Source organism: Antennarius striatus, chromosome 5 (assembly GCF_040054535.1).
Source record: "Antennarius striatus isolate MH-2024 chromosome 5, ASM4005453v1, whole genome shotgun sequence".
NCBI classification, from domain to species: Eukaryota; Metazoa; Chordata; class Actinopteri; order Lophiiformes; family Antennariidae; genus Antennarius; species Antennarius striatus.
Genome location: NC_090780.1, coordinates 11,903,466 through 11,930,124, shown reverse-complemented (window position 1 = coordinate 11,930,124; position 26,659 = coordinate 11,903,466). Strand labels below are relative to the sequence as shown.

Sequence of the window (26,659 nt, the reverse complement as noted above, 5' to 3'; positions counted from 1 at the left end):
ATGCAGACTAGGTTTCAGACCCTTGTGAGGGAGAGAGAGATGTGTTGAGAATATGCTGTCATGAACATGTGCCCGAGCATTGAGTTAAAGATTGGTTTAATTAAAAGAAAATTTACTTTTGCTTGAAATTGTATGTAAAATGCAACCATTGTTAAAAAACAAACAAAAAAGCAACTCTGGAATTTAACACGCCTGCTGAATCTGCCTTCCCATCCCCCTTCTTGACACCTGAGCCAAATTATTTTATACCAGTCAGAATAAAACTTCCTTTTGGGTACACATTTACTGAGTGCAAATACAGTTCTGTTTGGTTTAATGAAGGCAAGATTGCACAGGAATTCAATATTTAGTGACATTTGACAAACACAAAGTAGCCTGTGACCCACAAGGCAGATGAGCAGCTGCAGATGAGAAGATTACAGTTTATTGTCTACAAGAAACTGGACAGATGGTATTGAAAACACAAATTATTTTTTCTACAGCTTTACAAATACAAATTCCTCATAACCTGGAAGCTGCAAGAAAAAGATGAGTGCAAACACTGATTGGATGTAAATCCACAAATCCTTTTTAGATTTAAAGTAATTCTTGAACATGAATGTTAAATGCATTATAGTGGTATTTTACAGCTTTCACATGCTTTTAGAAAAGTAAATCATGGAATGTAAAAAACAAAATGTTGAAACAATTGACTTCTGTTTTCAATTTATGAACCAGCCACTAACCAGTAAAGTCTGCATCAGCGATATCGTATTTACGGTAAGGTGTTCACTGACTACACATCAAAACTCTTGCAACACTTAACCTACCGGGGAAATGTACAAGTCCATTTTGAAAAATATTGTATTCAAAACAGCATATCTTATGCAATGATAGGAACATCTAAGCTCGTCCACAAACTGAAGTTTGTGACTGATTTTTCAGCAGCATCTCATGGTGTTTTTCTGTTTTGGCTCTTTATGTAATGCCATGGTTTCCTCTCTTGTGTCAACCTTTTGACTCAAGGCCCTAGGAACAACATAATAACACACCTGTCAGCACAATTAATAGAATTACATACCATTAAAAGTCTGTTTCTTAAAACTAGTGATAGATGGTGCAGGATAAAAGAAAACTCAGTGACATTGTCAAAATATTTTACCTGGCCACAGTTTCCAGAGACTCAATCACATTTTTTCCTGTTGCAGCACTGCACTCCATGAAAACTAAGTTGTATTCCTATGGAGGTAAAACTGCTGCTTTTAATGAAGCTTTTGGATAATCACAAGCATTTTCCCAGGTTTTTTCTGTCATCACTAGATAAATTAATAGTGTCAATGCTTCAGATCCATACCTTAGCAATGATTTTCCCCTCCTGAGTTTCAACCTGCCGCTCTGCACAATCACACTTATTTCCAAGAAGCAAAACGGTCACATTTTCCATTGCCCCGTCCTGCAAAACATTAATATAATAATTTTTTTTTTTTACATTAAAAAAATTTGCTAAAATTAATTTATTTGTATTTATTTATTTTTCGATGTGGAAGACTTCACACCTTCCTCACATTTACAACATCAACAACAACATCCGGAAAATACAGGGCTGAGGGGTAGAAGCCAGTAGGCTTGTGAAATTCCCATACTCCAGACTCAATAAACATCTCTCTCATTACAACATGTTGTCAACCAACTCAGACATTAAATGTTTTCAACTAGTTAATAAATTGAATTTTAAAATTTAACAGAATGCCATGGGGAAAAATTAGTTTCAATATCAGTAAAGAGAAAATAATTATTGCGCAGCCAATAAAGTGGCGACTAACAAAAATTAAAATACTGTATGTTATAACTATAACCTTTCTCAGTGCTGTACACTTACTGCAGCATTGAGAAATTTCACAATTATTATACTGTATATCTAAAATTTATAGTTTCCTGGAAGCCTTTTCAGACAGGTATCATAAATTTTGAAAATAACCTTTAATGCACTGTACCTGAATACAGTCCGCCCAGTAGTTGACTGCAGAGAAACTTTTACGGGAAGTGATGTCATACATCAATAGAAAGGCCTGGGCTCTATGGATAAATTGCCTTGTGATACTGTGATATCTTTGTAGGACAAAAAATGTATGATTAGAAAGGAGATTTACTTAAGACAATTCAAATTACTTATCCTTTTAAAGTTGAACACATTTGTGTTGTAAACAAGAGGAACTCAGCTCAGAAACCCTTAATGAAGGCACAGTCTGCAAAAACTTGCCTGAAGTCTTTTTTCAAAAAGAAAGAAGAAGAAGAATTTTCTCAAAATTGTGCAGTCTTTCCTGGAAAGGCTGATGCTATATGAAGTGACTGCACGGATCTGTGTATTATTTTTAATGTGAAGTCCTTTCATTTGTATTTTGGAGAATTTCATACTTTTTAACTTTATAACCTAAACATCTTTTGACACATAAGTTATCCTTGTCGATTTAAGTATGCAGTCAGAAGACTGCTACATGTCATATGTCTACCTCTGTTTATAGGATATAACAAGCAGAGGACAGCACTGGCTAAGAAGTCAGTGTAGCATGCTTGTAACCAGATAACAATACTGTATATCTGAATGAGAAAAGTGAAAGGCAGCGCTTGCCCAAGGCACTTCACTCCAACCACTCCAGAAGGGCTGCTGAGTGGAAATTCGATCAGAATTTGGTTCTGCTGTTCAGTTTCAATATATAAATGTGTAACTGACTGTGATGGAAATGTTCCCAAAAAGTACAATGTTCTGAGTGATACTGAGTAAATAACTGCATAAATAAATGATACAGGTCTGTATCAAAAATGTTCTGAAACTTCTAAAATTAGAGACTTGCGTGAAGGACAACTCTCAACACGTTCACGTAGTGGTTTGAACAATGCTCAAAGAAGGTCAGGAAGGCTGCTGCCTTGGTTCTCACATTTACAAAGCATCTGACTGTTCACATTAAATGTAGAGAGGATGTCCCTCATGTGATCAAAACCACAATGCTCATCAGAAGTGTTTATTCACAAGCTTACAACCTCTGCTGGACAGACCGAGAGGTTAAATAACCTTGACCTATGACCATCTATGTAAAAAATAGAATAGAGAAGTTCATGATTTCATTATGCTATACTGTCACTGCCTTTACATTGATTTACCTATAATGAATGCAAGATCAGCAATTCTTTTCTTCTTTTTGGTCAATTCAAAATCAACTACAGTAAGTACTCTTTGCAATTTGTACTTTGCGTTAGCAATTTTACACCACAATTAGTACTTATTTTAAAAGGTGTTATACTCATAACAAAATATTTTGAACTTATTTTCATGCAAAATTTTGATTGGTTATGACTACGTAAGTATGAACTTTGAAAAATGACTTAAAACCTAGGAGTGAAAAATGGCAAGTATCGAATCATAGTACATTGCCTTTCCATTCATTCATTTATAAATTTCAATACTAATACTAAATACTAATAGCATGTACTGTATATTTAGTAAAATTTACAATAAAGCTGACTGACATTTAATTGTATTACATGAAACAATGCAATAAAATCGCCTTCCACCCGAATATTTGCCTGAAAAAGAAAGCAGATCCAATTGATCCAATAGCAGATGAATTGTATGTTGGTTGAATGAATGATTGTATGAATGAATGAATGAATGAATTAATGAATGTTTGATCTACAGTCTACATATTTTCATCACAACTACAACAATTGAAGTGTCAATAATGAATGGTGAAAGGAAAAAGGAAACTTACTTTTCCTGACCTGTTGTATCCCACAACCGGAGTGTTACCGGTTTTCCATCAATCGCCACAGTCCACATGCAAATATCCAATCCTGAAAAATGTAAGTATATGATGCTATTTTGGATATTTATACATTCATGGGATTGCAGTAGGATACAGACCAGTATCTTACCGACTGTAGCGGGTACATCAAACACAAATGTTCCACTCTCAGCTCTTTTTATGAAGGAGGTTTTGCCTACGCTGCCATCTCCAATCATCATCACATTGTAAGTTTTTGATGTCTGAGCTGCTCCTGTGGAAATAGCCACAGACACAATGAAAATGCCTCTGGAAATACTTTACTTCATCTTTTCACAACTAGCTACATTCAGCTGCATGTGAGATAATTGCTGTTCTGTTGACACAAATAAAATGTCTTCTTACCCTCTTGAACGTGGGAAATTTCAGCAGAAGGATGATGAATTGGAATTTCTCGTACCACAGTATTTTCACTATGAAATGATAAATGAACAGCATTAAAAGGGGCCATTAGCATTATGTACCTCCCAATCGGCAACCAAACATAGTTCAAAGCAAACACAGCGTATAGAGAAATACAAAAAAAGTTGTTCACATTCAGACCACTTTAAATGCTCAGGTCATTCATCACTATTTCATGCCAGCAATTGTATATCTGTATTTCTGTGACAGACAAACCGACTAGGTTGTGTTGTTTTCAATAGATAAGTTTGTATTTGAGGTTGAGATTTTAAAGAATGCGTAATAGGAAAAATATATGGATATGTCATTTAGTGTGTATTGGATACTCAGGAATGATTTGCAGTGTTCCGTTAAACTGTTTTATAATTTAATCAATTTAAATTCATAAATAGTGGTGCTAGTGCATTTTGTTGCTTTGTGCCTGTGACATCTTCTTTTCCTTTCGGCTTTTCCCTTCAGGGGTCGCCACAGCGAATCAATTGCCTCCATCTAACCCTGTCCTTCGCATCCTCTTCTCTCACACCAACTACTTTCATGTCCTCTTTCACTACATCCATAAACCTCCTCTTTGGTCTTCCTCTAGGCCTCCTGCCTGGCAGTTCAAAACTCAGCATCCTTCTACCAATATATTCACTATCTCTCCTCTGGACATGTCCAAACCATCTCAGTGTGGTCTCTCTGACTTGATCTCCAAAACCTCTAACATGTGCTGTCCCTCTGATGTACTCATTCCTGATCCTATCCATCCTGGTCACTCCCAGAGAGAACCTCAGCATCTTCATCTCTGCTACCTCCAGCTCTGTCTCCTGTCTTTTCCTCAGTGACACTGTCTCTAGACCAAACAACATCGCTGGTCTCACCACAGTTTTGTACACCTTTCCTTTCATTTTAGCTGAAACTCTTCTATCACACATCACACCTGACACTTTTCTCCACCCGCACCATCCTGCCTGTACACGCTTCTTTACCTCTTTTCCACACTCTCCATTGCTCTGGACTTAAAATCCTCCACCTTCTTGATCTCTTCTCCCTGTACCCTCACTCTTCCACTTGGGTCCCTCTCATTCACAAACATGTGCTCTGTCTTACTGCGGCTAACCTTCATCCCTCTCCTTTCCAGGTCAAACCTCCACCTCTCTAGCTTCTCCTCCACCTGTTCCCTGCTCTCACTGCACATCACAATGTCATCTGCAAACATCATAGTCCATGGAGATTCCTGTCTAACCTCGTCTGTCAGCCTGTCCATCACCATAGCGAACAAGAAGGGGCTCAGAGCTGATCCCTGATGCAGTCCCACCTCCACCTTGAACTCCTCTGTCACACCTACAGCACACCTCACCACTGTCTTACAGTCCTCATACATGTCCTGCACTGCTCTAACATACCTCTCTGCCACTCCAGACTTCCTCATACAATACCACAGTTCCTCTCTGGGCACCCCGTCATAAGCTTTCTCTAGATCTACAAAAACACAATGCAGCTCTCTCTGGCCTTCTCTTGACTTCTCTGTCAACATCCTCAAAGCAAATACTGCATCTGTAGTACTCTTTTTTGGCATGAAACCATACTGTTGCTCACAAATGCTCACTTCCACCCTTAGTCTAGCTTCCACTACTCGTTCCCATAACTTCATTGTATGGCTCATCAGCTTTATTCCTCTGTAGTTGCCACAACTCTGCACATCTCCCTTGTTCTTAACAATGGGCACAAGCACACTTCTCCTCCATTCCTCAGGCATCTTCTCACTATCTAAGATCCTGTTAAACAGCCCAGTCAGAAATTCTACTGCCACCTCTCCTAGACACTTCCAAACCTCTACTGGTATATCATCAGGACCGACTGCCTTTCCAGTCTTCATCCTCTTCAATGCCCTCCTCACCTCATCCTGACTAATCTTTGCTACATCCTGGTCCACAGCAGTCACCCCTTCTAGTCTTTGTTCTCTCTCATTTTCCACGTTCATTAACTCTTCAAAGTACTCTTTCCATCTTCCCATCACACTACTGGCACCTGTCAATAGGCTTTCGTCCCTATCATTAATCACCCTAACCTGCTGCACGTCCTTCCCATCTCTGTCTCTCTTTCTTGACAACCTGTATAGATCAGTCTCTCCCTCCTTACTGTCCAACCTAGCATACAAGTTATCATAAGCCCCTTGTTTGGCCTTTGCTACCTCTACCTTCACCTTACGCTGCATCTCCCTGTACTCCTGTCTACTCTCCTCAGTCCTCTCAGTGTCCCACCTTTTTAGCTAACCTCTTTCTCTGTATTCACCCCTGTACCTCCTCATTCCACCACCAAGTCTCCTTATCTACTTTCCTTCCAGATGATCACATTAGCTGTAGTTGTCCAGTCATCTGGAAGCACCTCCTGACCACCCAGAGCCTGTCTTAACTCCTTCCTAAAAGTCATGCAACACTCTTCCTTTTTCAGCTTCCACCATTTTGTCTTCTGCTCTGCCTTTGCCCTCTTTATCTTCCTCACCACCAGAGTCATCCTACACACCACCATCCTATGCTGTTTGGCTACACTCTCGCCTACCACTACTTTGCAGTCACTGATCTGCTTTGCACCTGTGACATATGCAATAACAATAAAGTTGAAGCTAATCTAAAAAAATGTGGTTGTGGGGAGCAAAAATATCTAAACATCAGGAAAAATGTAGCTACAATACTGAAAGTCCTCAATATACAGCCAAATACGGATCCTTATTTTAGAAAAGAGTTGCAGAAATAGTAGGAGAAATGTTTCAAACCAATGTGCTTCTTCCTCACCTTGTAGTATGGTTACGCTGGACATTAAATTATCTCTGTGAGCTAATCCAATGTCTCAGGACCATAATGCTAATCAGGTTGTTAAGTGATTATGTGGATTGTGACTAGCAGACTGTCATGTAATTCTCACTTTACTGATTCTGATTAACATATTTACATAAAATCAGACTTTCCAAAGTGTAATTTTTAATGGATGAGGTTATAATTATCACATTCCAAAGCGGTGATGTATTGTTATTGTCAGCATTTGTGTGTTCATCCAATAGTCCATTCTTCCATCTGTTAGTCCACCAAATATCTTCACAACCGTTGCAGATAGAAAGATGAAACAAAACGCACATTACTCGGGCGGCGAAGGGAATGAAAATTAGATGATGACATTGATCTTTAGAAAACTAGGTCTCAAGGTTTTGGGTGCCTAAAGGGCACCCTCGAACACCGTGGTGGACCCTGATGGTCAGGGATGGTCTTTAGCAGGAAGCTGGTGGACTGCCTTCCACAAGTGAAGGAGTTTAAGTATCTTGGGGTCCTGTTCACAAGGACAATGGATTGTCAGATTGGACGGAGAGTTAGGGCAGCAGGAGCGGTATTGCAGTCGCTTTACTGCACTGTTGTCACAAACCGGGAAATAAGCCAAGAGGCAAAGGTCTCTATTTACAATTCAGTCTTTGTTCCTACCCTCACCTATGGTCATGAGTGATGGGTCATGACCGAAACAATGAGATCGCGAATACAAGTGGTGGAAATGGGCTTACTTTGTCGGACAGCTGGTGTCTCCCTTAGAGATAAGGTGAGAAACACTGCTGTTCACGAGGGGTTCAGACCCAGAGTAGAGCCGCTGCTCCTTCACGTGGAAAGGAGTCAGCTGAGGTGGTTTGGGCATCTGGTGTGGATGCCTCTGGGGCGCCTCCCTAGGGAGGTGTTCCAGGCACGTCCAGCTAGGTGAAGGCTTTAGGGCAGACCCAGGAGCAGTGGGAGGGATTATATCTCAACACTAGCCTGGGAATGCCTTGGGATCCCCCAGTCAGAGCTGGTGGATGTAGCTGGGGAAAGGGAAGTTTGGGATTCCCTGTTGAAGCTCCTGCCCCCGCAACCCCACTATAGATAAACGGTGGAAGATGGATGGATGGAGGAACCGGATTAAATAGAAAGACGAGGGAGAAGGCCAATTTGATCAAAGCTAGTGCTTTGATCAAAGACAATAGGTCAGAGCACTAGCTTTGATTATTGAAGATTGACAAGATTTATAATTCCACTGATAGGTGTACCACAAGGATAGTGGCTAGGACTCCTTTGTCAGAACAGCCTAAACAAGCTCATCACGCCTTGGATTTGTAAGTATTCATTGTATCTGGACTTACCTAACAGGTTCTGAGCGCTCTCCTGTATTTGAGGAGCTGATGTTCCATGACAATATCCTGTCACTGTCATTGACCTGCAAAGACAAAAACATCTAAATCATGAAACTGTGCTGGTAGAGTGTACGGGTTTTGTCTTTGGCCCGCTAAATGATAAAATTAGCTTTATTTATACGAAATCCTCTCGTCAAGAACTGAAGAATTACACATTGCAGTTGACAGGTTTCCTGGAAATAACGCTCTGACACTCTGACACATTTGCTATGGTGAAATGCTATATGTTATAAAGCTTTCAAGAATGTGTGTTACTTGTACTTCCACTAATGTAAGGGTGTTATACTACAGAAACGAAAACATGACATTTTGGAGACAGGTTTCATAAACTGCACAGTAAAGTAAAAACATAAATCATAATGACATAAATCTATTTCATTAAGAAGAAGTCATATACATGTTTTCCATTTCACTGTGAGAAAAATGCAGTTTTATCTGCATGTTCCTCATTTTGTTGTTTGATTCTGCTTGCAAAAAACCTTGACCAATGTCCAAGAGCTTTTACGTAAATGGGAAGTACAGCACAACATGGTCTTTAAGTCAGAAAAGACATTGCAAAAGTCCAATTGCATGACAAAAGGAAAAAAGCTGCACACATTTCGAAAGTTCAGAAAGAACCGATCATTATTCAATTATTTGTTGATCAGTTTAAGTATTCCCCTTAATGAGTCAAAGATGCCCAATGTAAATGATTTGAATGCAAATGAGATTTTAAAAAATGCACAAAAACATCAGGACTTTATTGCTTACCTCTGACATTGTGTTTTTGTCCAAAGATTGTTCATCAGTTGACTTCATGGAACTTTCAACAAAATGACTTTTAACTTTTGTCCTCTGTCCATGTAACCTCCGGTGAGATCCCAGTTTTCTTCGTCTGCCACTGGATATTTTTTCTAACAGTTAATCAGGTTTTGGTAAAATGAACGATAATGCAGGGAAAGAGGATATAAGTTATGCTTTATTTCTACACACTGCATATTTTCTTTTAACAGTTGAGATGAAGGTAAGAAGAGAGACTCACCTGCATAATTGCGCTGGACTATTTCCAACACTGTTTTGTTACTTTGTTCAGAGCCAGAGTCAGAACCTACATGTCCAAAATTTGTTTGGATTTCTTTTGTGTCATTATCCCCATTTTTCTGCTGATTTGAAGGTTCCCCTTTGCTTTGTGATTCAAGATTTCTGCGGAGAGAGCCCATCTTTCTTCTACTGTTGCCCAAATTTAAATTTGTATTTGTATTCTTCATCTCAACATGTTTATTGAGAACTCCTTCATTCCCATTGTTCAGCTCTTGTGTATATTCCTGGTCATTGTTGTGCTCTTGTTCAGCTCCTCTGACTTCAGCTTTCTCTATTTCCAACGGTGTCACAATCACTAGTGGCTGTGCTGATTTCAATGCTTTTTCCTGTGGTAAGTTTGTGATTTCTAAACCTTTGTCATCGTTTTGTGTAGTCTGTGTTGTCTCACATAAAGCCACAAGGCTTTGTCCTGTGAAAGCATTATTTATAATATTTTCCGTATTTGAATTCTGCACTGAATCTATCAAATCAAAGGTTCTTTCAGCGAGCAGCTCGGTCTCTGTAAAATCAGTCAGCTGTGCCGGCTTAATGTCAATGTCAACATTCCTGTCACTAACCATTATTTGACCTGCCTGAACAAGTATATCAGGATTACCCACTTCTTCATTGAAGGAGGTGCTTTGCCCAGGATGGACTGCTGTAGGCCTCTGCAAGACTGAGGTGCTTCTTTGTCCCTTGTTGTGAATGACACAAGTTTCATTAGTTTCCTGTCGTCCGTCACATGCAGGATTCGGTGATGGCATGAAATTTCCATTTTTTGACATCTCTGCAGTCAAAGACACTGGTGACTCTTCTTCAACTGGATCTGATGGGCGCTTCATGTGCATCACAGAAAACGATTGTGCATGTGTGATCTCCTGCGAGGTTTTCTCTTGAAATTCATGGTTTCTATCTGTGGATTCGTCAAATATTTTTACATTCTGACCAAAATCCTCTGATGACCTACACACTTCTGCATTACAGTCACTGACATCTTTCACAGCTGTTAAGGTATCCTCTTTCTGTTGCAGAATTATATCTTGTCCAGCTTGGACTTTTTCATGAGATAAAGTTTCTTGATCCAAAGTGTATGCTTTTGCGTTGACACCATCTTCTGGTGATTGCATGAAGTCCATTTTAACTCCGTCATCTCCTCCACTTAAATTCGCTGGATCTTTGTTGGAATTCTTTTCCTCATCATGGATTTTCTTATCATCTTTGTTTGTGCTCAAAGTGCCCTCTGTGTTTACAATTGCGCTGTTAACTGCAATGTTTTGGGTCACAGTTGTTCCTGTCTTCATAATCTGTTTATCATTTTGTTCATTATTGTTGCTTATTGAAAATAACACTTTTGTTGTGTCAAGGGCTTCATCACCACATGAATTTCCTATAGGTTCCATTTTGAGATTGGAAATAGAGTCCCTCACATGGAATCGTTCTTTATTTCTCCGGTTTGACCCGAGTTTTCTCCTGTTTCTCTTATGGATGGAATATGTGTGGGTTTGATGGACCTCTTGCTCTTGTGTAACTTCAACTGCATCTTTATATACTTCATTTACAAAGTCCTCTGGACTTAACTGTAAACCTGGAGTAGATTGTTCAAGTGAGCCATCATGTGCATTTTCTTTGCTTTGCCCTCTAACACTTGCAATCTGAGCAGCGGCTAATGAGTTCACTTGTTCTAAAATGGTTTCCATAGACTTTTCCTGCACATCAGTCTCTTTTTTTAATGACGGTATTTTAGCATCAAATAGTTCATTATCCTCGGTTTTTTTAAGAATTTCATGTTCATGTCTGTAGTCTAGTTCAGTAACTGGACTACATGCATGCTGTCTTCCTTTGTCTCGATGGCTAGGCTCCATTTTTATTCTATCGCTGCTGGAGTTGAAGTGTTCATCCTCCTGCTGAGGTTGGAGATGCAAACAAGTGTTTTCTTCTGATTGCAGTCTTTGAAAATAAGACTTGCTGTTCCCTGTGAGAGAAGAGGATGCAGAAGACAGGGTTAGATGGAGGCAACTGATTCGCTGTGGCGACTCCTGAAGGGAAAAGCCGAAAGGAGAAGAAGTTCCCTGTTGTGAAGACAAATTGCTCCTCCTGACTGATTGTTGCCTGCTCAAAAAAGGGCTTTCTATTGTCCTCCACTTGGCCTTCACATACCTTATGTTGTGCAGTGTCAGCTTTTTCAGTGCTACAGATCTGTAATTTATTGTTATCATGATATTTGTCATTTAAGTAGTCTAATGATTTTTTTAAAAAAAGTTTTCTTTTAAAGCCTGTATATCAAATCTACCAACAGGAAATGAATGAAAATTCCATGCTCACTCTCTTAAAAAAATTCCTGACTTGTTCCCCTTCCAGTCTCTTCCACTTGTCTTGATTTGAAAACTTCATTACCCCTGGTATTTACTAAAATGTCTTCTCTGAGTTCCTCTAATGATGCAGCATCAGATTCCATTATATGCTGTTGTCTGTCATTTCTTACACTAGACCTCATCGTTCTTCTCCTCTGGATTGGGTTGACATCTGTTTGGCTTGGCTGCTCTTCTTTGGCATAACTGATCTGTGGTTGACGGTCCAAAGAAGCATATGTTTCTGAGAGTTGAGTTTGTGAAGAATGTTTGCTGTTTTTAATTGAGAAATCGATTTGATGCATCTCATCCATTGGTATCAGCTCAATATCCTGTTTGTCAAAAAATTGTACAGCATCTACTAACTGATAAGAGCCCTTGGTTTAAGATAAGTTTAAAATACTACTTAGTTCTTCATTTGTAGGCATCTCCATCTCTGTTTAGGAAACTGTTGTTTGCTTAACAATGCATTCAGGTTCTGCTTGCTCACCGATGCAGCATTTCTCTGACTCTTTATCGCCTGATGTTAATTAGTAATTGTTCCACCATGTAGCTGTCCTGCGTATTGCCACCCTGCCTTGGTAATTCTGTGTCTTCCCAGCTCACCTCCCAGCCACTGCCGAGGCGCCCTTGACCAAGGCGCCGTCCCCCCTACAAGCTGCTCAATTGGGGCACGTTCCTGAAGCCGCTGCCCGTCACTCTGCCTCCCTATGTGTGTTGTTTGATGTGTGTACTAACTGCATGCATACAGGCCCCCCTGTGTGCTGTGTTTCACGGGGCCTGTGTATGCACTGATTTCCATAAAACTAACACAAAGAACATGTAAAAATATACCTGAGTGACTATGTAATTTCCCTGCGGGGATTAATAAAGTGTACTTCTTGTTCTTCTTCACCCCCTCCGTGCTTTCTTTTTCTGTTACAGAAAACACACTGTGAGTCTGACCTGAGTATTCTCTTTTTAATACACTGACCTGCAGTTTCTTGGTATGGAAACTGGAATACCTGTAATAATTTGCAGGGTCTAAAGCTGCAGTGTTACTCACGTTACTACGATTTAAATTCTGTTCACTGTGTGCACAACACTCTCTGAACACTGACCATCTTTGACAGGAAAAATATGTCCACTTTGTTCCTCATCTTTCGGCAACTTCTCATTTGGTGTTGAAAATATTTCTTGCTTAACATTGTATTTCAGTTCAGTAACTTCCCTGGGTTTGTTTTCATCAGTGATTAGCTCTGTTGTGACAGAACGCTGGTTTATGAGTGACTTTACATCCAATTCACTCACCTAATAGGGACCTCCTAAAATCTCTTCCTGCTGCAGCAATTCAGCGTTCCTGTCTTTTTCTGTTATAGACATCAGAAGGTTCTTTTTCAATCATCTCTGTAGGACTTGATTGGTCAGTAAGCCGTTCATGTATTGAAAGACATGGAAGTAAACTTAACCTGGACAAGTCTGAGATGTCAGCAAGGTTCTCACCAACTATATCATTCACAAGATCAGACCAGTTGCTTCCAGTGTTGTTCTTACTTATTTGGTCTCTACTACTTCATAATCTGTGTCATTTTTATCTTTGTCTGCATGTAAATGTTCACTTTTGGAAATCAAATGTTCTACATCAGCCTGAAGTTTGCTCTGAATCTGAAAAGAATCAGATATAATGGCTGTATACAAAGAGCCGTCTTTTGCAGACACACGTTGCTTAGTGTATTTCCTGAACTCTTCCTTCCTGTAAGATTGTAACAGAAGTGAAGATTGTGCTGCTTTGGGAGTTTCATAAGCCCTGTTCTTTCCTTCATCATACCCTCTGGTTCAGGGTCTGATTCAACTACCGCGTTCTTGATGGGTCAAGTCAAAGAAGTCAGGGACAACCCAAGTTTTCTTCTGTTCTCTGGGAGTTCTGGTGAACGTGTAATTTGAGATTCTGTTGTGAATTTCCATGATCAGCAGATACATTTAATGTATCAGAACTATCTTCTGGGACGAAATGTGATGCAATGGTACTGCCCAATCGGTGGTTGTTGTCCACCACAGGAGCCATATTTTGATTTGCTAGCTGTTGATGTGAAGAATTTTTTTTCTGACATGACTTACTTTCTCCCAAAGCACAAGATATTTAGTCACTGAGCCTGCAAAATAATTTGACATTCATCGCTCAGTATCACATACCTGAATTCAAGAGATGTACAGGTCCTTCTCAAAAAATTAGCAAATTGTAATAAAGTTCATTATTTTTGGTAATGTACTGATAAACATGAGACTTTCATAGATTTTAGATTCATTACACACAACTGAAGCAGTTCAAGCCTTTTATTGTTTTAATATTGATGATTTCTGCAAAAAAGTAAAGAAAAACCAAAAATCCTTTTCTCCAAAAATTATTTAATCCTACCAATAAAAGAAGTGTTTTTAATACAAAAAAAAAATCAACCTTCAAATAATTATGTTCAGTGATGCACTCAATAACTGGTCGGGAATCCTTTTGCAGAAATGACTGCTTCAATGCGGCGTGGCATGGAGGCAATCAGCCCGTGGCACTGCTGAGTTGTTATGGAGGCCCAGGATGCTTTGATGTCGGCCTGAAGCTCATCCAGTGTTGGGTCTGGTGTCTCTCAACTTCCTCTTCACAATATCCCACAGACTCTCTATGGGGTCAGGAGTTGGCAGACCAATTGAGCACAGTAATAGCATGGTCAGTAAACCATTTACCAGTGGTCTTGGCACTGTGAGCAGGTGCCAGGTCGTGATGAAAAATGAAATCTTCATCTCCATAAAGCTTTTCAGTAGATGGAAGATTGAAGTGCTCCAAAATCTCCTGATAGCTGGCTGCATTGACCCTGCCCTTGATAAAACACACTGGACCAGCACCAGCTGCTGACATGCCCCCCCAGACCATCACTGACTGTGGGTACTTGACACTGGACTTCAGGCATTTGGGCATTTCCTTCTCCCCAGTCTTCCTCCAGACCCTGGCACCCTGATTTCCGAATGACATGCAAAATTTTCTTTCATCCGAAAAAAGTACTTTGGACCACTGAACAACAGTCCAGTGCTGCTTCTCTGTAGCCCAGGTCAGGCGCTTCTGCCGCTGTTTGATTCAAAAGTGGCTTGACCTGGGGAATGCGGCACCTGTAGCCCATTTCCTGCACACTTCTGTGCACGGTACTTGTGGATGTTTCTACTCCAGACTCAGTCCACTGCTTCCACAGGTCCTTCTCCACAATCTTTCTCAGGGTCCGGTCACTTCCTGTTGTGCGTTTTCTGCCACACTTTTGACTTCCCACTGAGGTGCCTTGATACAGCACTCTGGGAACAGCCCATTCGCTCAGAAATGTGTCTTACCCTGTTGCTTGAGTGTCAATGATGGCCTTCTGGACACCAGTCAGGTCAGCAGTCTTACCCATGATTGCGGTTTTGAGTAATGAACCAGGCTGGGAGTTTTTAAAAGCCTCTGGAATCTTTTGCAGGTGTTTAGAGTTAATTCATTGGGTCAGATGATCAGGTTAATAGCTTGTTTAGAGTACCTTTTCATGATATGCTAATTATTTGAGATAGGAATTTTGGGTTTCCATGAGCTGTATGCCAAAATCATCAGTATTAAAACAATAGAAGACCTGAAATATTTCTGTTGGTGTGCAATGAATCGAAAATATATAAAAGTTTAATTTTTAACATTACATCATGGAAAATTATGAACTTTTATCACAATATGCTAATTTTTTGAAAAAGACCTGTATATGTCTGCGTCAACCAAGTCTCACATTACAAATAGGACACGCAGTCAATATTTTGTTCTCAAATAAAAACACAATTCATTCTGATTCCCTTTTAAAACTATGTAAATATTGGAATTACAGAAATAAAGCAATTAAAAAGTATTAACCTTTGATAAAATATTTTTTGGCATGTGCTTACCACTGCAATCTGGCACCTCTGTCATGTTGCACGAACGTCTTTGCACGTCAACCTCAACGACTTCTATATTTCACAAATTGCTCCTCCTCTGCAGCTATGACTTGCAACTTCCTGTGTGGGTTGCACTTGCAGCTTTTGTTAACAGATATAACCAGAAGTAAAAAAATACATACATTTTTCATATTAAGGTCTGATTATAATCTTTGGTAAGGGCTGCAGAACTCTTCAAGAGAAAATAATCTGGACAATGAGGAATCTGTCATGATGGAGACACATTTAATGATCAAGTTGTTTAACTGCATCAGCACAAAATGTCAGGCGAAGCAAGCATATTGGAATATAATGGTTTCTTTTGCAAAAGTGATTTACGTAAAATACTGATTACAGATGAAGTTATACATTTTAAGAGTAGCCTAAAAATAAAAGAACCAGTATTTACACCATTTTTGCAAGTCACCGGAATAAAGTACTAACATAACCATCTGGCACTAAGTTAAGAGTCAACTACTAATTAAAAAACAAAAGAAATAAACAAGTAAAAACATTGAAGTAACTTTAATTCAACAGTTAAAAAACAGGTTGGTAATGCAAAAACTGAATTCAGTATCCCATTCAAAATATCAAGACAGATTTTGTTTTATGTTTTATATTAAATTCAAATTAAAAACTGTTCCTGTAAATTGGGAAATTATTGCCATGACAACTTATGTAACATGGCCAGTAGGTTGTTTTCACCTGGCAACTAGTCTTAAAAAAAAAAAAAAAAAAAAGTGACTAAAAATTTTTATTTTCCCAAACTACAGCAGGATCCTGCAGATGAATCATCACTTTGGGTCTTCATTTCCTGTCACTAGGGGAACGACTGAAAAAAGAGTAATAAAGGCACAGTATTATATTATAATACAGTATTGTATTATACAACAATGCTTAAACTTACCTCCTTGACCTGGAGAAGGATCTTGACCTCTTATGATTCTTTTCTCTGGAGAGAGACCGATAGCGGCGTCTATCTCTTGAAAGAGACCTGGTTAACAAAGTCAAGAACAATGTCAATGAATTATCGAAGATACTGTTGATAATCCAAGTCAGTGCAAATCATAAACTGTTGTTTAAAGCGTACCTGCTGCGACTGCGGCTCATGCTCCTCTTCTTCGGGGATCTTGAGTGTAGATGTTTTGTTTTTTGTTAAAAAAAAAAAACACCAAGAAAAGACAGTTAAACTCTTCGTATCATTAATGTACCCTCTGGTATTCGTGATCCTTAAAGAAACATGGGTTACTCATGGAAACGTGATTACACGTAGTTCCTTGCCTGTTAATAGAGGAATAATACGCAGTCATGAACTGCATCAGAACCAACTCATTTAAAGGAAACTTTGTCCAATCATGAAGTCAGATTTCAGGTCAAACAAAATCAGGGCTCGACATTAAGGGTTGCATGGAACAAACACCACATAAAATATGTTACAGTTAAATAATTATAGCAAACTGGTAAAAAAAAATCCATCAATAATACCTTTTCCTGTGATAAAGCTCAGACAAAAACCCTCCTAAAAATAAGTTGCTCTTGTACTGTAATTCACTTAACTTTCACTTCAAACAAACCTGGATTAAAAAATTCAGGTAAGAGGTCTTTTGAGTCAATCACTGAAACATTGGTAAACTGAATATTTAGGTCAGAATGCTGGAAACTGGGGCACTTGAGGTGATATTTCTTGGAAAGGAATGAAAATAGGAGAACATTCAAAAAATGCATATTTCCAATCATTAACATTCAAGTTGACTTAATGTCGAGTCATGAAAATGCATTCAACAGCACAATTACAAACACCAGTTTTAATAAAAAATAAAAATAAAAAAATTGAGTGATGACAAAGTTCCTTCGCCACAACCTTTAATCTCTAGGTTTCTGCAGCTCTGCACTAAAATTTCTCAGTTACATAACTGCCGAGGGACAAACTGTCAAACAGTTTTGAAATCTAAATTAACCATAAATACTACAAAGAGCAGGATAAAAGCAACTTACTATTTTAGGGGATTTGGACAAGATAGAAATGGCGCAAGGAAGCCAGACTGATGGTGAGGGAGGTCGAATTGTAGAGAGCATTTGCCACATGATGCAAATGTTGGCGATATGAAGTTGCTTGGTGGCTGGTTGGAAGGGATGGTTGTAGATTTTCCCTGCCTTTTTTGGGGGGAAAGATGGGTAGGGATGTAAGCCAAGGGCTGTTCCCGTTGACACAGTAGTTGTGTGGAGAATAACAACAGTAAAGACGCTGACTGGTTGATTATGTGAAGTGGACCGCTGTTGATTGGTTTAAGGTTGGAGGAAGAAGAGGAGGAGGATGCTGGGAACTGCATGCTCAGGAACCAATAGGTTGGTGGAACCTGACGACTGGTGGTGCGCCTGGGTCATGTGACAACACCAGCCTGGTCAGCAGTCACATGATGCTGAAAGAGGACTAGTTGACTGATTCAGATGGTGAGAAGCGTGGTGGTGACTCTGCAACGGGGTTCAGTTTTATTAATAGATGTCAACTGAACTCAGAAAGAAAACAAAGTTTATACCTGCATAAAGTAATTCTAGAAAGAATTTGTTTGATGGATGATCGGGTGCTAACTGCCTTTAAAGATGTTGCTGCAAAGTAACGTCAGTCTTGTGGAGCTTTTTACAGATGTAAAATTAGAATTTAAAAAATAGTCATATGATCATATAAGACTGTAGATTTAGCAGTGAAAACAACTGGCACTGACAAAATAACCCCGAAATCATACAAAGTTGTTCAAGATGTGTCCCTCAACTTAACATGGGAATATTATGTGCCATTAACATATCAAATCCTTAGGCATACAGATATACAAATTAGATACCGGTTAAATAAATTTGAATGCATGTTCATCTTAAAAGAACCTGACTAACATGATCTACAGCAAAGAGTTCAAACAATCTAAACCTCACCTCCTACTTGGTTTGGTTTGAAGGTTGAAAGATTTTAATAGGTCTGAGAGTAGAGATTATTTTTGCTCGCAGGAGAGGTCCCTACATTTGAACACCTTAGACAAGCTCACTTAAATTTGGTTTAAAAAAAAAAGCGAAAACAATCTATGTTTGAGGTTTGCAGGGGATGTACATAATCTATATAACTGCTGTGTTCGAGAAACACTGTCAAGATAAAATTAAATTTTTAACAAGAAAATGCATACCTGCGTCTGACTGGAGGACTACGTCGCCTGAAGTCTTCACCACGAGGACGTCTATTCCAGGCTGGAGGAGGACCACGACTCCTAGAACGTTTTTGTCCAGTGGATAACTCAACACGCACTCGGCAGCCACAGATGGATCTAAACAAAATGCTTACCATTAGTTGGACAGTTAAAAGAAGTGCAAACAAGGGAATATTGTACTGAGTACTACCTTCCGTCCAGTTCTCTCACAGCATCAGAAGCATCTCTATGATCTTCAAACTCAACAAAAGCAAAGCCTGGGGGGTTCCTGGCAACCCAAACACTTCTTAAAGAACCGTAGTATCCAAACGCTCTTTCTAACTCTGTCTTGTTTCCATTGTTTCCTAGATTTCCAACGTAAACCTTGCAGTCAAGGGGACAATCCCTATGAAGAGCAGGGTCTAAAAGAATAAGACACAAACATTAATACAACGGATGTTGTATATGTATAATTACATTTAATTTGCTTAATACTTAAACATTATTACTTTATGACTTGAAGCTGAAAGTACACAGTACAAATTTGGTTAAATTCTACAACAACATAATAAATTCACATTTTTACTTTTTTTGGCGTCAAATACATGTTTCAAAAGAACTAAGGTTTATTTTTCCAACTAAATTTAGCTATTTAATTCAAGCTATGCAGTGAGGAAAATGTTAAATCTGCAAGTTCAGTTTAAGTACTTGCAGGCCCTGATCTTGTTCCATGTCCTTTTACATTTGTCTGCCAAGTCCAAATTCAAATCTATACCTGTTTAGGGAAGTGTCAACCACTTGTGTGTTTTTGCTTTAGAAAGCAAAAGGAGTGCATATGGTGCCTCATCCAGTCTGTGTAGCAGGACATCATTTAGCCTGGTCAGCTCTCTTAAGAATGCTTCAAAACTGTTCATTTATTCCCATGTGTTTGGAGTACTGTACTTCACTAACAAGTATTGGAAAAACCGTTTTAACTGTGTCCGTGCCTTTGAAGAACCTGATCAGTAACCTAATTTGACTTAAAATGACTTAACTATTTGACATTGAGTTTATTTCATCTTCTTTTCCTTTAAGCTTTTCCCTTCAGGGGTTGCCACAGCGAATCAGTTGCTTCCATCTAACCCTGTCTTCTGCATCCATGTTTATTTCATAAACTTATTTTAATCTTGGTTTCAAGTAACACACTTTTTTTTTTAACAGTTTAATCCCCACTGAAGAGCTGACTGATTAGGTTTCCATCTGACTTAACTTGGGATAAGCCAACTTCCTTTTGAAATTATCTTGTCCTGTAGTATATTTAAAAATCATTCAGGCTGGCCTGGAATTCAATGACAGTTTATTGTGGCACGCTATGAATAAGGGTTAAGTGCCATTCTGGTTATACAGTATATTGGTCGGTCACTGAAAACTCATACAGCCACAGCCCTAACTACTGTATAAACAGTGGTATGAAAAAGTCTGGGCACCACTGATAATTTTCTAGATTTTCCTTTATTAATCAATGGTGGTTTGGATCAACAATTTCTGTTAAATATATCATGTAGCAAATGAACACAGTGGTGTTTGAGAAGTGAACTGGAGTTTATAGAATTTAAAAAAACTGTTCAGTTCGGTTAGTTTGATGGGTTGCCAGCGCGGTCAGCCCGCTTTAAATCACACCAATTTTTAAAAATAATATTCAGGTCCGGGAGTGAGGTGGCCATTCCAGAACATTGTACTTGTTCCTCTACATTAATGCCTTAGTAGAATTTGAACAGCGTTTAGGGTCGCTGTCCTGTTGAAGTATCCAGCCCCAGCATAAATTCAGCTTTGTCTTCGATTCTTAAACGTTGTTTGCAAGAATCTGCTGATATGGACTGGAATCCATGCAATCTTCCTCTTTCACAAGACTTCCAGTACCTGCACTGGACACACAGCCCCACAGCATGATGGAACTGCCTCCAAATTTTACTGTGGGTAGCAAGCGTTTGTTTAGGAACACTTTTTTCTTTGTCTGCCATAACCACCCCTTGTTATGTCCAAATAACTCGATTTTAGTTTCATCAGTCCAGAGCACTTCATTCAAAAAAAACAACTGGCTTTTCCAAATGTGCTTTAGCGAACCTCAAGCAACTGTTTGTGGCATGTGCATTAAGCTTTTTCCGAATCGCTTTTCAATACAGCATCCATTTGTGCAAAGTGTGTTGAATAGTTGAACGATGCACAGTGACACCATCTGCAGCAAGACGATGTTGTAGGTCTTTGGAGCCGGTCTGTGAGTTTACTTTGTTCTCACCACCTGTCGCCTCCACTTGTCTGGGATCTTTCTTGGCCTGCCACTCCGGGCCCTAACTAGAACTGTACCTGTGTTCTTCCATTTCCTCACTACGTTCCTCACAGTAGAAACTGACAGCTGAAATCTCAGATAGCTTTTTGCCTTCTTTCCCTAAACGATGACGATGAACAATCTTTGTTTTCAGGTCATTTGACAGTTGTTTTGAGGCTCCCCTGTTGGCACTCTTCAGAGAAGATGCAGAGGACAACAACTTACAAGTGGCCACCATAAATACCCTTGTCAGGATTGGCATCACCTTTTTAAGCAGGTCAAGGGTCAATGAGCTTGCTTAAAAAATTTTGTGTACCACTAATTAGTGCTAAAGGTATTCAAATCAACAAACAAGGGTGCACAAATTTATGCACCGGCCTACTTTTGTTTAAGTAACTATTGCAAACTTTCTGTAAATCTCTAGAAACTTAATTTCACTTATCAATTACTACTATATTTGTCTGCTATATGATATATTTAACTGAAAATGTTGATCCGAACAACCAGTGATTTATAATGTAAAATATGGAAAATTATCAGTGGTGCCCAAACTTTTTCATACCACTGTATCATCAAGTGGAAATTAAATATGTGAGACAGGCATTTTGGTCACACATGCCCCTAAAAATGTGTGAATTTGACTAAATATTTTGATTTAATTCATTTCCATTAACCTGAATAACTCCCAACAGACATTTTTGAGAAGCGCTTAGTATTCAGACAGTTCATTTCGAAGAAGTATATTTTTTTGTATATTTGTCAAATTACAGTGAAATCTTAAGTATCTTGTCCAATTGTGTGTGTGTGTGTGTGTGTGTGTGTGTGTGTGTGTGTGTGTGTGTGTGTGTGTGTGTGCGCCCTCACAAATTAAATCAGAAGCAACTGAATGTCCTTTTAAGGTTTGAAAACATTTTGCATTAACATTACTTTTAATTTAACTTCAAAGTGTGAATGTATGTGCAGCACTTTTTACAGTCCATTTGTGAATAAATATTTCTCTCAATTTTAAATTAAGCTCCTGATCATTTCCTCAAGAATAATGTTGTCCCCAATTAAAAAACGGGCAGCCCTGGTCAGACTTCTTTAATAATTCATAGAGGTTAGATCTGAATTTGCAGTTAGACAAGTATTTGATGTTCTGTTCCTGGTCTCTGCCTCAACTTGACAACGGTCCTTACGAAAAGTGCTATTCATTGTCACAAAAAGCTTTTCAGTATAGTCACTGACTATATTAAATTCTGTATTAAGAAAAGAGGATATTCTGAGATTTCTGCCACTCTACGATGAGCTGGCTTCTCATCCAAGCTGTGCTCACAGCCTCCTGGGATAGGCTCCAGCACAACCGCAAGGTGAATAAATGGCTGTAGGCAAGATGATTGTGGTCACCTTGTTTACAAGAAAATGGATGGATGACATTCGAAGAGAGGAATAAGGGCAGGCTTATTTTTTGTAGAATGAGACCTTAAGACCTTTAGTGTAGAATGAGACCTTAAGCAAAAACTAAGGCAGGTTTTAAGTGGGTTGTATAACATGGTGGCCAGACGACTTGAGAACAAGAATGCTAGTCAGGTGTAGACGGGGTAGGAACATCACAGTCTACAAAAGTAACTGCCACCAGGATGAGGAAGGAATTGTGGACAAAGTCGATATGTTCAACCAGTTCCACAACAGGTTTGACAATGCAGCACCTTTCACTTCTGATGAAGCTGTCAATGGGCCGCCTTTCACTTGGGAAAGCATAGAGTCCTAGTGGTTTACGCACAAGGCTACTGAAGGTGTGTCCAGGTCCACCCTCTCCAGAGGGTTTAATATATTCCTATGGATGGAGATGGTCCCACCACTGTAGAAAACATCCTGTGTATTTAAAATCCCAGGGAGACTCTCCATTGTTGAACACTCAAGATAGCCAAGGATCTTGTTCCCTTTCTAAGTTTGCATATCAGGACCATACAGGTATTGAAGATGCTGTCCATTACTTGTTGCAATAGACATACTCCTACCTGGACATGTCTGTTTTTTGGCTAGGATCATGTTCTTTAATTTAATCTTTGTATTTAACACTATCTAGCCATCCACTCATGCATTACTGCATTCCAGGACATTTTGGTGCAGCAGCTCCACGGGGTAATGTTTTGGCTCCATTTTCGTTCACACTGTAGATACAGACTTCAGAGATGTTTCAATGACACTGCTGTTGTGGATGATGTGCAGTTAACAGGAAGGGAAGTGTACAGGGAGCTGCCTGTTTTTCCTGAGGAGCTAAGGTTCCTTGAGGTTTGCAGCTACATGCTGTATATGTATTTTTATTTAAATGTCCAGAGTTTAGTTGATATCATGTAAATTGGTCACGGCAAACTGAAAATTCTACATTTCTGCCAGGTTATTGTGAGTTAAAAAACACACAGTGGAAATTTATTTCATACAAATGAAATAAATTTTAAACCATGGGATTACTATTTTAGGGGTTATATTGAAGGGTTCAGACACACTCTATTTAAGAAAGGCAGACACTTGTAAATTATAAGCATATTGTTGAAATACAGTACATCTGCAGGTAAGATAAGATCATCTGTCATGAAGTGACAGCTTAATGGGTTGTATTAGTTCAATACTTTCAATGTAAGAAAAAATGAAAAGTAATCGTCCAAATATTATTTAAGTTGTAATACCCTTTAAATAATGAAACAGAGCACATTGAAATTCATAAATACGTGGTAAAGTAGTGATGAAGTGGGAAATTTTTTAAACTTTTTTTGTTTGCCCATCCTATATACCTTACCTCCCATTTCAACAGGTCCAGATATCTCGGTTAAGTCTTATGATCGGACAGATGCGCTGAAAGGAAATCACACTAAGTAATCTGCTGATAACTATTTAACATACATGAAAATTGACAGTGATTATTTTTACCTGATTCAGAGTCGAACATATTTAACAACTGTGATTTAAAACCGGTCGTCTCTCTTATACCAACATTGGAGTGCCGCGTATGCTTAAACTACAGACGTCCTGCTCACAAGTGCTATTCGTGACGGTCGTAACACCATTAAAACTAGTGTTAGCTAACCGGCTAATAAAGCTATATTCTAATGGCACGCTAAGCTAAAATGTAAGCTAGCAACGTGGAACCAAGCGTGAGATTCGTTAGCTTGTGCCTACTAGCGGCCCAAGTAACGTTTGATATTTCTATTTCTAAAACAAATGGCCCGATTTACACAACTACAACACAAAACTGATTTTTCAGTCTCACGTGGCTAATAAATATTCATGTTTGATATTTTAAAGCAGCTACACAACCATTAGATTTGTGTTAGCTATAAGGGTATGGTTGCTAGCAAATTTTGCGTTAGCATTTTAACGACGAACAAGCAATAAGAAAACTAACTGATGGTCCATCAGAATACATATACAAACACCTAATGTGAAAGTAAAAACAAGCAGGCCGAAATGCACAAGCTATGCAACTCACCCGTTGACTATATGGAGTTTTCTTTTTTTAAAAATAAACGAATCACCACACCGCCCTTCTTGACGGTAGCTCGGATGGTATAAACCCGGTAGTGTTGCAGAAGCAGCTCGGTCCGGCTCCTTCTTCTTTGTATGACCTGAACTAAAGATGAACCTTAACTTTGCACACCGCCATCTAGTGGAAGGGAATGGACCAACGGCCTCTGAGAGCACTAAATACAGTATAGTAAGTCATCTTTGTATTGCCTATGGTCTTTAAAATCAAAATATAGAGCACATGCCCTTTGAAAATAGGCAATTTGTTTTTGACATTAGAACATAATTGTCAGTTCAAGTTCTTTAAACTTTAATATGCAGCGCAATACACATCAGCTGTGTATGCAACCACTATCAAATGGTTTTCTATGCAAACACTACACTAGATAAAGAAGCAGTGTGGAAAACAAATTAATCAATTCATCCATTTTCACAACCGCTTCGCAGGTCCCAGGGAGCAGGAGTTCTATCCCAGCTCACTGAGGGCGTGAGGCAGGAGAAAAAACTCTGGGTGTTTTCAACCTAATAAAACTTATAGTACGGAACGGAAGAACTCACTATACCCATCAGATCAGAGTAATTTAACCTGTCTCTCATTATATCAATAAATTAAACATATAACATGGAAAATATTTATTTAATATTTCTTTGTTCCACGCTGCAGTGGAAATCTGCATTTAGTTGATGCATTTCATCCGTTATTTATTTTATTACCATGAAAACCCTAAACCTAGAATTAACAAATTTGAAATGATATGTGGTTTGTTAAATAAACGGCTACATATTTTATTTAGAAATTGGGTTGATGGCTTTTTTCAGTTTCAGCATTTTAGATTTGTTGTTGTTATTTTTCATGATGTTTTGTAGCTGGGAATTGTGATGTTGTTAAAGGAAGTCTTCTTCAATTTTTTTTAATAAGGAGGATTTAAATAAAATAACATGCATTTTATCAAAATAAAATGTCACGGATTGAACATTAAAGCACTGAGGGAAAAAAGGTATACAGCTGTATTTCTTCTACTGTTTTATTCATCTTGGATATCATTCATGAGTGCAATCCAGTGCTTAGGCAGTTAATAAAAAACACACTTCTACAATAGGAAGGGGAAGACGTCACAGAAAGAAAACATTAGGCAGCAGTTCTATTTGAAAATTAATGTTTTTGTGAGATAGATGGATGGATGGATGGATGGATGGATGGATGGATGGATGGATGGATGGATGGATGGATGGATGGATGGATAGATAGATAGATAGATAGATAGATAGATAGATAGATAGATAGATAGATAGATAGATAGATAGATAGATAGATAGATAGATAGATAGATAGATAGATAGATAGATAGATAGATAGATAGATGCATTTAATCATACAAAGTTGTCTAAGAGTCATAAAAATTAAATGGTTTGAAATCATTTTCTCTTAGATGAGCAACTTAATAATCCACTATATTGTAGTTAAATACTGTAACACTGACATTGTGTTTTCATACTTGTTATATAGTAAATATGACAAATTTTCTAATTATTTTAGTACAAAATACTTCTGTATTCTCCCTTTGAAATTTAAAATATGAAATTGACTAAATTGTATTCATATGCATCCATGCACTATTGCCTCTATTCAGCTGTATATTCAGTAATCTCTGTGCTTTCATAAATCCTAATATGAAAGCCAATGAAACAGAAGCCATCATAACTTATCTACCAAAAAGATCAAACTACAAGTTATGCTTTTCAATTTCAAGTAAAAAAACAAAGCCAAACAGCAGCACCACCAGCAGCAGCATTGAGAAATGGTTCTTTTTGGCTCCTTGCATGACCCAGATGTAGTGAACTCTTTCTTCAGGGAACAAAAGTTCAGAGATACACTGATGCCCAGAATACAAACAAAGTGTATTACATTGTTGAGC

The 26,659-nt window shown here is 38.6% G+C and overlaps 2 protein-coding genes across 3 annotated transcripts; both read right to left on the bottom strand.

The window, feature by feature from the left end:
* Positions 1–296: 296 nt before the first annotated feature.
* rab44 (RAB44, member RAS oncogene family) lies at positions 297–15,766 on the bottom strand. 2 transcript variants are annotated; one of them, XM_068314837.1, is made up of 11 exons: positions 15,732–15,766; positions 9,428–11,437; positions 9,157–9,299; positions 8,356–8,429; positions 4,164–4,231; positions 3,910–4,032; positions 3,747–3,828; positions 1,974–2,088; positions 1,334–1,432; positions 1,142–1,218; positions 297–1,008 (listed from the first exon to the last, which is right to left on the bottom strand). In XM_068314837.1, the coding sequence occupies exons 1-11, from the start codon at positions 15,754–15,756 to the stop codon at positions 921–923; spliced, it is 2,904 nt and encodes a 967-aa protein (XP_068170938.1). In that variant the 5' UTR covers positions 15,757–15,766; the 3' UTR covers positions 297–920. The 2 variants fall into 2 exon arrangements, with proteins under 2 accessions (XP_068170938.1, XP_068170937.1); XM_068314836.1 differs by lacking the exon at positions 15,732–15,766 and having other exon boundaries at positions 3,910–4,026; positions 9,428–12,646.
* A 220-nt stretch (positions 15,767–15,986) lies between these two features.
* srsf3a (serine and arginine rich splicing factor 3a) lies at positions 15,987–24,825 on the bottom strand. Its single transcript, XM_068316268.1, has 7 exons — positions 24,709–24,825; positions 24,019–24,074; positions 19,146–19,356; positions 18,935–19,072; positions 16,852–16,890; positions 16,669–16,755; positions 15,987–16,593 (listed from the first exon to the last, which is right to left on the bottom strand). Exons 2-7 carry the CDS (start codon positions 24,023–24,025, stop codon positions 16,569–16,571), a joined length of 507 nt encoding a protein of 168 aa, XP_068172369.1. The 5' UTR covers positions 24,026–24,074; positions 24,709–24,825; the 3' UTR covers positions 15,987–16,568.
* Positions 24,826–26,659: the final 1,834 nt, after the last annotated feature.

What these genes read in the sequence shown, in the direction of transcription:
- srsf3a (XM_068316268.1), bottom strand. An exon ending in AGTCCTCCAGTCAGACGCAG is followed by an intron (nt 16,891 to 18,934) that starts GTATGCATTTTC and finishes TCTACACTCAAG; the next exon opens with ATCCCCGAAGAAGAGGAGCA. An exon ending in ATGAGCCGCAGTCGCAGCAG is followed by an intron (nt 16,756 to 16,851) that starts GTACGCTTTAAA and finishes TTTGTTAACCAG; the next exon opens with GTCTCTTTCAAGAGATAGAC.
- rab44 (XM_068314836.1), bottom strand. Translation starts at nt 11,693, where the DNA reads ATGACAAATATCATGATAACAATAAATTACAGATCTGTAGCACTGAAA. An exon ending in AGTCCAGCGCAATTATGCAG is followed by an intron (nt 9,300 to 9,427) that starts GTGAGTCTCTCT and finishes ATTAACTGTTAG; the next exon opens with AAAAAATATCCAGTGGCAGA. An exon ending in AGGGGAAAATCATTGCTAAG is followed by an intron (nt 1,219 to 1,333) that starts GTATGGATCTGA and finishes TTACCTCCATAG; the next exon opens with GAATACAACTTAGTTTTCAT.